The following is a 16784-nucleotide window of genomic DNA, read 5'->3' as shown; positions in this document are numbered from 1 at the left end:
CCTGGTGCATGGACCAGAAGCCCATTGCAGAGGCACATGGATTCCCAGCAGCTGCCTGACATGGACCATATTGATGTCATGGTTGGCCTGCTGTCCACAGTGGCCTTGGCCACCCTCCACCCACTCTGACAGGTAACTCCCCCCACCCAGTGTGGTCTAGCAGGCCTTCTTCCCAGGGCCCCAGCTGTGCCCCACACCAGGTGCTCAGGCACCTCTGGAGCCATCCCAGGAGCTCAGAGTTGTGGGACTGACTCATGATGAGTGAGTGGGTTGAGGACCACTGGCCCCAGAACTTTAGGATGACCAAGAAGACCTGCAACTCTGAAACTGGCTCGTCCCTGCCAGGGCCACGACCAACACCAGGACACCCACATCCAGCCTGCTGTGCCCCTTGAGAAGTGGGTTGCCACTGCGATATGGAAGCTGGCCACTCCAGAAAGCTACCAGTCCACAGGGCACCAGTTCAGGGTGAGCAAGGCAACAATCAGGAATCTCCTCATGGAGGTAAGGCATGCTCGGGGTCAGACACCCACCACTGGGAGCGCAGAAGGGACTCCTGGACAAGAGGGACCCTTGAGGACTGGGGGTGGGGCAGTGGGGACAGAGAGGCCTACCTCCATGGGACCATGCTACCCCACCCTCACACAGGTCTCATGGAGGGGAGGAGTGCAGAGGGCTCAGGGCAATAGCTGTTTAATGTCTGGCTCAGCTAGGCACACTAACCGGTAGAGTGCACATTTGGGCAACCAGAGGTCCATTTCAGGTGCCTCCTTACACCACTGGAGGTTGGACTGCATAATGTCTCCCAGGCGGTGGAGGGCCTGCTGCGCTCTCCACAACGTCATGGAGAACAAAGACGAGGCATTCATCCAGGGGCGGGTGGCTGAGGCCAGACCTGTCTATGAACAGATGGCCACTGCTCCAAACCACCAGGACCACAGGGATGGGGTATGGATCTGGGAGGCCCTGATGAGAACTTTGCCCAAGGGCCCCGTGACCCTCCTCCAGGCACCATCTGCAGACGTCTCCCACCCATCCTCCTCTCACCTCTCCCCCACTAATAACAAGGGACACAGGGGTGGTGAAAAAATAAACTGTTTAATGAAATATATGAACTTTGTGCAAAATACAAACTGTGTAAGTAACTATATACACTGGGGAACATGGATTAACTATGTACATGGGGGTGGGACAGAGGGCAGTGGCATCGGAAGTGGTGGGGCATGAGACCATGGGTGGGGGGCCTTAATCTTCTGAGGGGGTGAAGGACTGTAAGCCATGGTGGCTATGGGAGCCCCTACTGTCCTGGGTCTGAGTCCCCCCTGAGACCGCACTGGGATCATGGGGAGGTCGGTATATGGGAAGGGTGCAGCAGGCTCGGGCTCAGCAGGTGGGTAGAGCAGGGAGGGCCAGGATGCCGGGGGTGGTGACAGGGCAGCAGGAGAGGCAGCCGGGAGGCTGGGAGGCTGGGCCAGCCAGTCAGTGATGGGCCAGGTGAGGGTGCCCAGCACCACCGCTGCCAGGCCAGGTCAGTCTCCTCAAGTTCCAGCCACTCCTGCAAGAGGGCATTCTGCAAGCAGAGGGTGGCCTCCTCATCCCGCCCACAGCAATGTGCCCTCCAGCCATGGGCCCACCCAGGTATCAGTGGTAGGTGGTGACTTGGCCCTCTCCTCCATCACTGGTAGACTGGACAGGGCTCACCTAACCCTCAGATGGCACAGCCGTAAGAACGGAAGAGGAGAGAGCAATGGCGCATCAGTCATGCAGCCGAGCCCTAAGGGCTGTGCCCCCAACCCCTGCACAGTAAAGGGGGTCCCTACATGGGAGGGGCACACACCAGGCACGGTCAGCCCACCACTCCCCATGTGCAGCTCATGGTGTTATCCGCAGGAGCTGAGTGTCGCCAGTGGCCATTCCCATAGGCTGGGAGGCGCAGCCATCGGGGGCGTGTCTGGACTGGGCCTGCGTGGCTGGCCCACTTCTAGCTGTGGCAGAAGCTGGTGCCATCTCCCCACACCCTGGGACGTACCTAACAGAAGGTCCCTCAGGAAGTGCTAGGTACCTGCTGGAGGGTCCCTACAGGGTGCCTAGCTGGAGGAAGCCATGGGACAGCGATGACCAGCAGCCCATCACTGGATTCCCTCCTCGTCCAAGGATGGCACAGCTCCAGGAGGATGGTCTTGGTGGAGGGTCCTGGCTGCTCCTCTGCCACTGCCTCAGGCTCTGGCTTGTCCAGGGTGGTGTCCAGGAGCATGGTCTGGGGGAGATGTCCCTGCCCCACAGGAGGCCCTTGAGCTCTTGATAGTAGGGGCAGCTGGCGGGGGACCCTGGCCTGGATGTAGGCCTGCCTCATCTCCTTTACTCTGGAGAGTACTTGCTCCTGGTTGCGGGAGGGCCCAAGCCAGCAGCAAGACAGCAAAAGGCAGGGGTGTTCTGCCTCTTGTGTGTGGTCTCGTCCTGCCAGAGACTGAGGATGTCCCAGAGCAAAGTCTTTTTGGTGGTCTAGGTGGGCTCCTGTGACTCTTTGTCCGGCTCCCCAGGGCCCCCGGAGGCTTGTGGGGTGGGTGGGTGGATGCTGGACATCCTGCCTCCGGTTGCTGCAGGGGTGGCTGAGAGAGTGCGCTGCTGCAGGGCTTGTGTCCTCACTATCAGCAGGCACTCAGCTTCCTGCCGTAAGGTCTGTGGGGCTCCCTGCACCTTTAAGGCAGCCAGACACAGGGAGCATAGAGCTCTGCTGGCACTGGCCAGTGCCTCTCCACACTCCAGCTGGCTGGTGTCCCCCGGAAGCTGACCAAAAGAGCATCTCCAAAAGCAGTGCTGCATTCTTTCAACTTACTTCTGAACGAACGCGTTGTGCATAGATACTCCATGAGATTTTTTGAAAGAGCCCCAGCTTTTCTGAAAGATCTTGCTAGTGTAGACTATGGGTATGTCCACACAGCAGCCTTATTTCGAAATAAGCTGTTCCAGAAGAGCCATTCCCGAATAGCTTATTTTGAAATAATGCTGTTACACACAGACTGCATTTTGAAACAGCACTTAGCTATTTTGAAATATGGCATCTACCAACGACAGAGTCTGTTCCAATAAGCCATTGGATGCACTATGGCTTATCTCAAAATAGGTTCTATTCCCCATGTTAAGAGCACCCACTTTGAAATTGCTATTTTGAAATGGAAACTATTCCCTGTGCAATGAGGTTTATCAATTTTGAAATACGATGGCCACTATTTCAAATTTATTTCAAAATAGTGGTTGAGGCATGTAGGTGCTAGCACAGTTCTCTCAAAATAATGTTGCTGTGTAGACCTGTCCTAAGAAACTTGTTAAATGTAAAATCTCACCCACAATTTCTTTTAATCAGCTTCTTTCACAGACTGAGCAGCCATCCCTATCTGGGCCTATTACTTTCCACTGTTCAGTTCCAAGTGCTTGCAGCAGCCATTTGGCAAATTCGGGGTGTCCTAAGATAACCACTAACAGGCAGAACCAAACCTATGGCTGCTGGAGCTTAGCGCACAAGCCTTTACCATTTGAGCTAAAGTCCAGCTGGTGCTCAGCTAAGGCTGCAGAGGGGACTCATTCTTCTTCTCTGTAATTGGTCTAGGCGCCACTCCATGGGACAGTGAACCACACTTCATTGCTGTGTGGGTTACACTGGCGTCTGGCTACGGCCACCATTGTTTGGTTTCTCGCCTTTATGTCCCTCTTGCCAAAGGCAGGAATCTTTTGGGTTCAGTTTAAAATGTTCACGCTTCCAATGGAAAAGGGCAGCATCCAAAATGGATTCCAGCGTCTGGTGACCTGGCTCATGTTTTGACAGGACCAACCACAGTTCAGGTTTACAGGAAGAACAAGACTATTCACAGATCACTGTCTCAAGTACTAAACCGTTAAGTGCCTTGAGTATTATTAATGACCCTCATAACAGGTTTATACTTTGTATTTCTAACATCAAATACAGGAATGGTAGATGCACACAAATAGAAAACGCATGTTCAGCAGATTAGACTTTTATAAATGATGTGTTATATGAAGTATTTGTCATAAAACATCTTCCAGTTATACATATTCATAAGCATACTTCCATAAAGAATATGGGGTGCATTATGACAGATACTGTGCTACATTCCAGAGTCTGCTACACATTTGCAGGTATGTTATACTAAACTCCTCAAAGAAAAAGAGAGTATTGAGAGAAACAGAATGGAGTAAGAGGTATAAATATACAGGGCCCTGAGTTTTCCATGATTCTGTGCCCACAGAAATCTAACATTCTTCTCCTTTTCTCATTCATATTGTAGATGCAAATCAATATATTTACAAATGACGACATGCATCTACAAAGACCAAAGGGAGGCAGGAGAAGGAAGGGTGAGAAGCACATAAAGGAGGTGAAGGACCAGGTAGGAGGAAACAGATTGAGAACAGGAAAACCTTATTTAAATGATTCTGATAAAAAGAAGTTGCCATAGTGACTGCCATTCACATGTTCTAGTCATATGCTGGCTATTAGACACCGCTCACAGTCACAGAGTTGAAACATTTTTGATACATCATGTCCTTGCCTTGCTCGCTTATGGTGCTTGGAGAACTGTCTGGCAGAAATGCAACAATGGGCCTGGGTTACATAAGTGCCTGTGCCCAAGGCTGAAGGAACCCATTTGCTTTCTGTAATATTTCTACAAGGTTTAACCACTGTCACTCTCTGAACATACACCTAAATAGGTCTTTACATCTTCACACAATCACTAATTTATGCTCACAGTTCTCCTGTGAAATAGACCAGTAGCATTATCTCTGTTTTGTAGATTGGGATCGTGCTGTGGTTATGTGACTGGCCCACGAACACACAGGCTGCGTCTACACGTGCACGTTACTTCGAAGTAGCGGCACCAACTTCGAAATAGCGCCCGTCACGTCTACACGCGTCGGGCGCTATTTTGAAGTTAACTTCGACGTTAGGCGGCGAGACGTCGAAGCCGCTAACCTCATGAGGAGATAGGAATAGCGCCCTACTTCGACGTTCAACGTCGAAGTAGGGACAGTGTAGACGATCCGCGTCCCGCAACGTCGAAATTGCTGGGTCCTCCATGGCGGCCATCAGCTGGGGGGTTGAGAGATGCTCTCTCTCCAGCCCCTGCAGGGCTCTATGGTCACTGTGGGCAGCAGCCCTTAGCCCAGGGCTTCTGGCTGCTTCTGCGGCAGCTGGGGATCTATGCTGCAGGCACAGGGTCTGCAACCAGTTGTCAGCTCTGTGTATCTTGTGTTGTTTAGTGCAACTGTGTCTGGGAGGGGCCCTTTAAGGGAGTGGCTTGCTGTTGAGTCCGCCCTGTGACCCTGTCTGCAGCTGTGCCTGGCATCCCTATTTCGATGTGTGCTACTTTGAAGTGTAGACGTTCCCTCGCTGTGCCTATTTCGATGTTGGGCTGAGCAACGTCGAAGTTGAACATCGACGTTGCCGGCCCTGGAGGACGTGTAGACGTTATTCATCGAAATAGCCTATTTCGATGTCGCAACATTGAAATAAGCTATTTCGATGTTGGCTGCACGTGTAGACGTAGCCACAGAGGGTTAACGTGGCATTTGGAGATTGCTAGTTCTCATTATTCTGCACCACTCACTAATTTATGCAATTCAACATACACATCTTTTAAACAGCACACACGAAATAACAATTGCTTACATAACCACTCATGCAATAGTACACTTCTGTAAAGAATTTATATTTGCTGCTTATGTGCTGTGGGAGCTGAACAGCATATGAAATTAAATTGTTAAGAAGCTTATTATGGTACAGATGAGTATATTTTAGTGCTCGGAATCAATGTGCTGCAATTTGAAACATAATTTCTGTTAAATCTTTGTTACCAAACTGTGCCTCTCAATTAACAGAGACCTGGGCCGTGGCATGTGAAAGGAATGTTCAAACACGCTTAAGAAAAATTCTTCCCAAGAGCTCAACTCTGTGAATATGGCCTTCTTCTAGTAGCATCATTTACATTAGGGCTGCGTCTACACGTGCACGCTACTTCGAAGTAGCGGCAGTAACTTCGAAATAGCGCCCGTCACGTCTACACGTGTTGGGCGCTATTTCGAAGTTGAAATCGACGTTAGGCGGCGAGACGTCGAAGTCGCTAACCCCATGAGGGGATGGGAATAGCGCCCTACTTCGACGTTCAACATCGAAGTAGGGACGTGTAGACGATCCGCGTCCCGCAACGTCGAAATTGCTGGGTCCTCCATGGCGGCCATCAGCTGGGGGGTTGAGAGATACTCTCTCTCCAGCCCTTGCGGGGCTCTGTGGTCACCGTGGGCAGCAGCCCTTAGCCCAGGGCTTCTGGCTGCTGCTGCTGCAGCTGGGGGTCCGTGCTGCATATACAGGGTCTGCAACTAGTTGTTGGCTCTGTGTATCTTGCACTGTTTAATGAAAGTGTGTCTGGGAGGGGCCCTTTAAGGGAGCGACTTGCTGTTGAGTCCGCCCCGTGACCCTGTCTGCAGCTGTGCATGGCTCCCTTATTTCGATGTGTGCTACTTTGGCGTGTAGACGTTCCCTCGCTGTGCCTATTTCGATGTTGGGCTGAGCAACGTCGAAGTTGAACATCGACGTTGCCAGCCCTGGAGGACGTGTAGACGTTATTCATCGAAATAGCCTATTTCGATGTCGCAACATCGAAATAAGCTATTTCGAAGTTTGGTGCACATGTAGACGTAGCCTAGATGTTTACAGATTGTCTTATTAAAGAAATTATGTATAATTTATATATATATTTATAAAGATTCAGAAACTATAATTTGATACTTTCCCCATTGTTTTGGACTATGTCACAGTTATCTAACTTTCTGTGATTCCAGGAGATGAAGAAGGGCATAAAATAACTCTTGTATCCCAAAGGGATCTTTTTGCAAAGAACTGAGTTTCACAGATGCAAGAGCTGCTAGGAATCATCCCTACCTTTAGCTAAAGTTAACAGTAAACATAATTTTGCCCATTACAGGACTAAGCATTACCCATAAAGTAGATCATGAACTAAAACAAGAAGTGTGACGTAATGATACTTATCTACAGGAGATTTAGGCCTATCCATTGGCAGCGCTAACCTGTACTCTGTCAATTCCTGCACGCCTTTCCCTAATTATTATCAAGTGGGATACAGATAATGGCCCAAACACCCCCTACCTGCAGCACCTCATCTAAGATTAACATGATTGTGAACTTTAAGGCCTTTTCCTGCCCTGTGCCCCACTGAAGCTAACCGAGCTTTTACTCTGATTATCTGTAATGTGCTTCATGGTGTGAGGTTCAGATATTATTTTTCTCATAAAATGAAGCACTAAAACTCCTTGGCATGGGTTACATTAATCTCCATTCTTCAAAACCTGGACTTTTTTAGAACACAGCAGTAGCTTTACACTGAGGCAACAAGAGAATAAATAAGCACTACAAACTGGCAGATACACATGCTGTGGTCCCCCTGTGAGAAACAGACATTTGAGGAAATGTTCTCAGCAACATTCCTCTCTGACCGATCTACTTGGAGGTGAATAAAAACATTAGTGATATTGAACTTTAGCTTGAGTTTACACCTTTCTACCTATGAGCCATGCCAAATGATGCAGAAGAAACATCTGCGGTACACATAAGGCCATGGCAACAGCAGAAGGTTTATTGTCTTCATAGGGCTAGGAAGTGTTTCATGAAGATAAGTGTCTTAGACTGAGCTCTTTAACAGGCCTAAGTGAGTTAGAAGGGTAAGCCCTAAAATTTCACCTATAAATGTTACCTCTAGGACTTGCAAAAATTGTTACTTAAATATAAAGAAAACCAACATTTAGGTTGTTAGGTTAGAAGAGCAGAAATCTGAGATACAAAAAGTCACATTGCAACACTGATCACACACCCTTTGCTGTGTCCTCTGTTCCATGTCAGGTATTTTCTATAGCATTATCCAGTCTATTTTTAAATCTAGTGGGCCTGATTTTCTTCTCACTTTCACTGATATAAACTGGGAATTATACCAGGAGAAAACTGGTGTGACAAGAGAATCAGGACATTGATTTTAGGAATATTGTCATTCTTCTGGATCCTATGGTATAAAACATCGATTAATATGCTCAACTCCTGATTCAACTGTACTGTTCCCATTGCTTATCTGAAAAAAAAAAACAACTACAAACAGAATGACTGACCATATTGCAAATGGGAACCAGTAACATCCTTAATCTGCATGATGCCCATCAAAATCTACAGAAGTCAAACAGTTAAACCAATCAAGTTCCGTCAAATTCCCTTCTCTCTGCAGGGGCATTTCTGAGCCACTAAATGCCAAATTAGTGCAAAATATACTATGTTACCATTTCAACTATGTATACAATTTACACTGTTACATTTGAACCAACGCAACCCTAAAATAATATGAATTAAATATGCAAGGATGGAAACTGTTTAAGGGCATATAGCACAATGTGTGAGACAAAGAATTACAAATATATAAATCTTCATGATACATTTATATTATATATAGTACACAGACATAAAGCAATTTCCTACAGTTAGTATTCTTTAAATTTTCACTTTCCCTATATTTTTAGATGAACCATATACATGGTTAGTTAGCATAAAAACATATGGAATATTTCAGTGATCTTTTGCTTAAAATACAGACAAATTCAATGTTATTCATATGCAAAAACTCCCAGTTCCTATGATTCAAACTGACTGCATCAACCAGTTAATGAACATGTTTCTAAAATCTGGGGGTCATTCTGATGCAATAACTCTCCTAAAGCTCATGAAATAAGTCCAAGAGTTGTTAAGATCTTGGTTCTAAATTCCTTATTCTGCCACAGACTTGTGAGAACTTGGGCAAGCCACTTCACCTCTATCATATGAAAAATGCAGATAATACTTATCAACATCTCAAGGGCTGATGGACCCTAAAGCTTAATTCCTTCCTGTGAAGTGTTTGGAGACCCTTGGTTGGGAGCCGCAATATAATATAATATAATATAATATAATAATTCCTCAGTAATAGCAGAATACAAATGGAAAACTGGCAATGAAAAGCATTTTCCCATTGTTCTCTTCATTATACAGTAAATACCTACAATTTACCTGAGGTATTACGTTAGTGCATTCTAAATATATAAACATTTTATGTTATTTCCATCTGTTAGTTCACAATGACAGCTGAATTGCTTTGTGACTAGGGTTACCTGTAAACTAGTATGTCATCAGAAGAGCTGTTGTACTGAATCTGGTACATTCGTATTCCAGGGATATGATGCTGGGAAGGCCACTGTATGAGAGCAGAGGATGAGGTTAACTCAGCAACCACAACCTTCTTTTCATGGTGAGCTTTAGTTTCATTAGGAAAACTTGACTTAGCAGATATAAGAATGTCTGAAGGCCCAGGCTCAGCATCTTTATCACAGTTGGTACTGTTAGCAAGATGAGGATAAGCGTTAACAACAAGTTCAACAGGAGCTGTAGATTCTCCTGCAGCATTTGAAGCTATACAGGCAAATGTACCATTTTCTGACAAAGTAGTAGTCAAAATATCCAAGGTTCCATTCTCATAGGAAATTGTCCTAGACGTATTGGAGACCAACTTCCCCTCGGGTGAGATCCAGCGTACATAGGGATCCGGGTCACCAACTGCTTTGCATTTCAAAGAGACACTCTGGCCCTCTGTAACCACCAGTTTGGGTGTTCGATGTGTTATCATTGGAGGTTCACAGACAAACTCCCCCTCTTTAATGGACCAGAAGTACTTGCCCATCAATTCTATCGGTGAGGCACATGTTTCTAGATCATCTTCTCTTGTAAGGCGTCTCAGCCACACTAATTCACAGTTGCAGTGTAGGGGGTTCCCTCCAAAGCTAAGCACCAGAGAGGACAATGGAGACCCTTTAGATTTAGCATACACGGGGATTCTAGAGAACAAAGGGTCAGGGGGAATTTTTTTCAATTTGTTGGATGTCATGTCCAACCGGGCAAGTTTGTGAAGGTTTGAGAAAATTCCTTCTGGAACGAAGTCAATGAGGTTGTGATCCAAACTGATCGTGTTGACATTAGGAAGCTTTCCAATTGTATCCCAAGGAATATTAACAAGATTATTATATGACAGATCCAGGTCCTCAAGTGTTTCTATAAAGTCATCTAAAGATCCAGGAGAAATATAGTTCAATTGATTGTTACCGAGTATTAAGTGGCGAAGATTAATTAAACCTTTGAAATGATCCTCATTGATACTAGTCAGTCTGTTACTATCCAAATGTAATGCGTGAAGGCCCTTAAGATCAAAAAATGCATAAGGCATGATTTGACTTATTGTATTTCTTGACAGTGTCAAGTGAATAAGGTTTGTCATGTTCGCAAAATCCTTTCTTCTAAGGGTGGTGATGAAGTTATCCATTAATCTCAGTTCTGCGGTTCTCCTGTCAATACTTGGGGGCACAAAAAGAAGCCCAGTCTTTGTACAGAGGATCGTGAAGGATGGAGACAGGTTTTGACACATACACCGTTTTGGACACATCATGGCCTTCACAGCAGTGCTAATAACCAATAGATAGACAACCAGCCTTTCCATTGTAAGTAAGATAGCAAACCTAAAGGAGAAAACAAGAAATCCAGATAAAGCCATTTTAATAACAGAAATTTTGAAAGACCATTTACATCTGAACATTTGTTATAACTATGACTCCTGACAAATCAGATATGTAATTGTAGGCATTACTGAAACGACTTAATTGATAACATCAGCCTGGGAATCCACTAAGTGAGGCCATTAAAATTCTTAGCTCACTTGATCTGGTCATCTGGTCATGACAACTCACAAGCCTTACTGTAAAGCAAAAGTGCATTGCTCTCTGAGGTTAAGAGAGGTGTGACAAAGACTGCAGGCATGGTCTGCTCTTTGTGCGGACTGAAGCACTGATCTTCAGAATCAATGATTACTCCTCCAGGAGCTAGATCTTCACAACCAGCATTAATGATGACTTTGGAAGTGACTTGTCCTCAGGAGATCTGGCAGCTTCTTTGTGGGCCCCTGGGCAAAGTAGGGGGAGCCCAATCCATGCACCTGGAATGGGAGGGGCAAAGGGCAGAAGGGGCATGGCCAAACAACTCTAAGCCCTTCCTGGAGTGTGCTGCCCCCCACACATGGACGGCATATTTGTCCTGTCTTACAAGTTAGAAGGAAATGTTCCACCACGGGAGTAGCAAATGAGGTAAAGACTAGGGGAAAGAGAGTGAAGTGCTGGGGATCACTTTATCAGGATCTGTTCATTTACCAGGACCTGAAGCATCCAGAGCTAAAAGCTCTCTTTCTCCACACACACACACAAAGCACCTAACATAATGAAACCCTGATTCTGATTGCAGCCTATAAAAATCTCACACTAACAGAATTTATAACAGAAAAGTGCAAATTACATACAATGGGCTGCACACCGACTGTCATAAATAAAAACCTATCAGTAACCATCTGCAGCAGGAATAACAAACACAAGACTTCTCAAACCTTTGCTCCATTTCTTCCCAAATGCCTAAGAAAAATACAGTGTGTGTTCAGAATGTTAAGAACACAAGGACAGCCACACTGGTTCAAACCAATGGTCCATTGACCCAATATCCTGTCCTCTGACAGTGGCCAATACCAGGTCCTTCAGAGACAATGAACAGAATAAGGAAATTATTGAGTGATCCGTCCCCAGTAGTGCAGTTCCAACTTACACCAATCAGACATTTAGGGAGGACCCCAACAAATTAGGATAACAGTCATTAATGAACCTATCCTCCCTAAATCTTTTTCTAACCCACTTAATACTGTTGACCTTCACAACATCCCCTGGCAAGGAGTTCCACAGGTTGACTGTGTTGTGAAGAAGTACTTCTTTTTGTTTGTTTTAAGCCTGCTTTGTTATTAATTTCAGGCACTGACCCCTCAGTGGTGCCGACAGCTGCTGAAGGCCTGGGAGTAATGTTGGAGGTGCCCTGGCATACCACCCTGGAAGGGGCAAGGCCAAGGGCAGAGGTGGCAGGGCAGTTTGTGCTGCCCACCCGAGCCCCATGCAGAGCAATGACACAGTGCTCCACAAGGTTTCAAAGGGGTATGGAGCTGACCCTTTGTGTGCACACACACACACATACGTGCATGTGCACACACCCCGGAGGACGTTGACCCCTAGTTCTTGAGGTACGTGAAGGGCTAAATAACATCTCCCAATTTACTTTCTCCATATTCTTAGTCATTTCTTTTCTAAGAAAACCACTCCTGAAATGGAAGCTGTTCCACCCCCCAATCGATTCTGTCACCCTTCTTTATATCTTTTCCAGAACTGCATGCAGCACTGAAGGCGTGGGAGAACGATGCTTTCTACAGTGGCAATATATTTGCTGCCCTATTATCTTCTTATCTTTGTGGCTTTTAACCTGTTTACATTTTGATTGCTGCTGCCATTGAATGGATGTTCTCAGAGTCATCCATGATGACTCTAAGATTTCTCTGTTACATATAACAGATAATTTAGACTCCATCGTGTTGTATATAATCAGGATTATGTATTCCAATGTGCATTACATTGTACTTATCAACACTAAATTTCATCTGCCAGTTTGTTGCCCATTCACCCACCTGGTGAGCTAGATCCATTTGTATCTTTTGCAGTCCTCATATCTTGCATAATTTTGTATTGTCTGTAAACTTTGCCACATCACTGTTTACCCCTTTCCAGATCATTTATAAATATGTTGAACAGCACAGGCTCCAACGTTTACTTCTTGCCATAGTGAAAAGAGGCTATTTAGTCCTTCCCTTTGCCCAGTTAGTGACTGAAAAGAAGTCATTCCCTCTTTTCCCATGACTGCCTGTCAGCCAACAGGTCTTGGTCCTGTGGCTTGGGACTGTGCTCCAAGTAAGGGGGTGGAGCTAGGGCTTGGGGCAGGGTTCTTCCTCCTCTTAGTCAGTGAGTGGCCACTCCTGCCTGCTAAACTGCTGGCTGGGGTTCTCTGCTCAGTGTCCCCCATCTGGTTCCCTCATTTACACCTGTGACCTGCATCACCACCCCCATTTTTTCATCTGTTGTTCCCCGGCCCCAGTAGTCACTCCCACTAGTCTCGGGTAGGGATCTTAGCAGTTGGAAGGCTGCAACCCATCCACTTCCCACGTAGCCAAATAGTGGCTCACTACACTCATACAAGGACAACATTCATGAATTACCATAAATTAAAAACCCTGAATATTTTATTTGATAATGTATTTAAAATACCAAATCAATGTTACAAAAACATTTTATTTGAATGAAATAGTCAAATAGGAAATTGTGAAAACTTATAATAGTCCAATAAAAATAGTTTTTAACTGTGTATCTGAAAAGGACAGAATTCCAGCAAGCTTTCCAGAAAGAAAAATATAGTAATGTAACTATATTTAGTTACATAAATATATATAAAAAACCTGTTCTACAAATTATGGTGATTTCAGGAAAATTATAACTGTGAGAAGCACAAATAAATTCCTTTTAAAAAAAAACTGCTATACATGGCATTTGAGATCCACCACATCACTGTAAGTATCCATTATGTTCCAATTAGTTCAGGATAACAGACATAAACATCACTAAAGAGAACATATAGTAGTTACATTATTCAATAAAAAATCTTTGGAATTAACTATGTGTTAAAAATTGGAAAAATTGCAAACTAAACTGCAGTACACTGTGCATTTGCTGAGAATGTACACTCTCCAGAATTTTGCCCAGTTTTGTTTTACAGTAAAAACTTGGTTATCCGGCACCTGGATAACTAGCACATTTGGTTAACCAGCACATCGTGAGGTCAGATGACCAGCTGGGCCTGGCTGACTGGCCAGGGCCAGTTGCCACGAGGCCGGCTGCCATGGAGCTGGTTCCCCAGCTGGGGTTGGCTGCTGCAAGGTCAGTTACCTGACTGGGACTGGCAGAATTGGTCAGCTGCCCAGCCAGGGGCATCAGAGTGGGGCCAGGGCTGGACGTCCACTGCCCAGCTGGAATATCTGGCACATTTTATTATCTGGTATTCCCAAATAATTATTCCGGTTGCCAGATATTAAAGCTTTTACTGTAAATTTCACAAGCAAAGAGTGTTCTCACTACTTCCTTTGGGACAATATTCCACATCTTTAAATAAACAATTTCAGGAAGTTTTTCTTGACACCCAGCCCCCAGTTTTCTCTATCATTCTCTCCCCAGTACTGTCACTTTTCCCTTTCCGGGTGGTTATACTCTTGTAGCCAGCTCTGATCTCTTCATTTTCTACCACCCCTTCAGCTGCCACCTAGTTAACCTGTACCTAAGTATAGTAGCTCTTAAAAATCCATCTCCATTAAATTCCTCCTTCTGGGCCTCTAATTACAGTTATGAAGAGAGATTGTTGTACACTCCCAGTGTAAAGAAACAGGAACAAAATTTAGCTCGTCTATAGCAATTTTAGCACCTGTCATCCCAGGGAAAGCTAAGTGCTTTATAAACTACAGATAAATGGATTGCTTCTCGCACTACTGATGTTGATCCACCTTTAGGATGAAGTGGCATGACTGTTAAACTACATACAACAATGCTACACAATATTTTAGGCTATGGAACAAGCCAAAGGAACTTAAGGGCTACGTCTACACTAGCACACTACGTCGAAGTAGCCTATTTCAAAGTAAGGACATCGAAATAGGCTATCGACATGTATCGTCTACATGTCCTCCAGGGCTGGTGCCATCGATGTTCAACGTCGAAGTAGCGACGGGGAACATCGAAAGGAGCCGCCCCGGAAGAAAATGTGGAGCATCCACACACACAAGTGCTCCCCGTCGAAATAAGGGGCCACCAAAGCCCCAAACCGCTCCCTTAAAGGGCCCCTCCCAGACACACTTGCCCTGCACAGCACGAGATCCACAGAGCCGACAACCAGTTGCAGACCTGGTGAATGCACCATGGACCCCCAGCTGCAGTAACAGCAGCCAGAAGCCCTGGGCTAAGGGTTGCTGCACGTGGTGACCATAGAGCCCCACAGGGGCTGGACAGAGCATCTCTCAACCCCTCAGCTGATGGCCGCCATGGAGGACCCTGCTGTTTCGAAGTAGTAGGACACGGATCATCTACATATGCCCTACTTCGACGTTGAGTGTCTTTGGATGGGAATAGCGATTTTGACGTCTCACCGCCTAATGTCGATTTCAATGTTGAAATAGCACACGGCACGTGTAGATGCGACGCGTGCTATTTTGACATTGTGCCGGCTACTCGAAGTAGCTGGCTAGTATAGTAGGTGCACCCAAGGGAAGCTGAATGGCATTACCTGACCTGAAATTTGACTAATTCCCTGTATTAAGTGCCCCATGTCCTTTTTATTTAAAAGACATGGGATCTTTGATGAATATAGTAAGTTATGTCTGGGTCCGGACCAAATTTACAGCCATGAAAAATGCATCATGGACTGTGAAATCTAGTCTTCCACCAGGAAATTTGATCTTGTGTGGTTTTACCCTGAACAATATAGATGTCAGAGAAGACCAGTGTTTCTCAAATCGAGGGTCCTGACCCAAAAGAGAGCTGCAGGCGAGTCACAAAGTTATTTTCGGAGCATCATGGTAGTGCCACCCTTACTTCTGCTTTGCCTTCAGAAGTGGGGAGCCAGAGAATGGCAGCTGTTGGCCATGTGTGCACCTCTGAAAGCAGTACCCCACCAGCAGAAGCAGCAGCACAGAAATAAAGGTGGCAATACCATACTATGCCACCCTGATCTCTGCACTACTGCTGGTGGTGGCTCTGCCTTCAGACCTAGGTTTCTGCCCACTAGCTGCTGCTCTACGGCTGGTCTTCTCCGAAGGTACCACTGCCAAGAGCAGCAGTGCAGCTGTAAGATGAGTATTACTGAAATCCCCCCTACAATAATCTTGCAACCACCCACCCCTCAACTTCTTTTTGGGTCAGAACTCCCACAATTACATCACTGAAATTTCAGAATTAAATCATGAATTGGATTATTTTTAAAATCCTATCACCATAAATTGATCAAAATGGACTGTGAATTTATTAGGGCCCTAATTATGTCAGTTGCATGCCAGAAAGTGAGGAAAGATGGCACGATTGGTTTCACTACATTCCCGAACACTGGAGAGTCATTGGTTCAGCCCTGGGCCAGAGGCAGGAGCACGACCTGCTGAGTTGACTTAAATAATGAGATCGGAGCTCATGCTGAGGCACTTTCAGATAAGTTAGCAGCTGCACCTGAGACAGTTTCCAAAGCGTTGATAATTTCCACCACGTGAGGCTATACACCCATATCTGTATGAATAGCATTGAGATCCCAAACTGACCTCTAGGAATGCAGAAACATGGCACTAAATTCCATCTCTCCAGTGAAATAAGAATGGTCAACTTCAACTTCCGATCCCAGAAGAATGACACATCTCTGTCAGTGGGGTGAGGAGTCAGACTTTTTTCCCCACGCTGTATGAGGTGAGATATATAAAACTACACTATATTTCCATATATACTTATGCGCATATCCTTGTAACATTCTAAACTTCCAGGAACGTTTACAATCAACGTAATACACTGATTATAGTGAGAAAATTTGCCACACATTCTCCAAGAAACTGGGGAACCCCTTGATCAGTATCCTGTATAGCAAGCAGGACTGGATTAAGAATGACCTCTCTGAACTTGAAACACACCAATAATCAAGCATCCACGCAAGACCCTACGGAGCAGGACTTTACCTACAGTAGACGAGAAATCTATCATGC

The 16784-nt window shown here is 45.6% G+C and overlaps 1 protein-coding gene across 2 annotated transcripts in view; it reads right to left on the bottom strand.

Moving 5' to 3' along the window:
- The window catches only part of LOC142024381 (leucine-rich repeat and fibronectin type III domain-containing protein 1-like protein), a 372892-nt gene that overhangs the window by 33141 nt on the left and 322967 nt on the right, over positions 1-16784 (bottom strand). For both annotated transcript variants that reach the window (XM_075016339.1, XM_075016340.1), the window contains exon 2: positions 9217-10611. In XM_075016339.1, the coding sequence (XP_074872440.1) occupies positions 9217-10592 (1376 nt within the window). In that variant the 5' untranslated portion in view covers positions 10593-10611. The remainder of the gene's footprint in view (positions 1-9216; positions 10612-16784) is intronic.

The sequence above is a fragment of the Carettochelys insculpta genome, chromosome 22 (genome assembly GCF_033958435.1).
Source record: "Carettochelys insculpta isolate YL-2023 chromosome 22, ASM3395843v1, whole genome shotgun sequence".
Classification (NCBI taxonomy): Eukaryota; Metazoa; Chordata; order Testudines; family Carettochelyidae; genus Carettochelys; species Carettochelys insculpta.
Note: the sequence above shows the minus strand (reverse complement) of the source record. Positions and strands in the feature narration are given on the sequence as shown.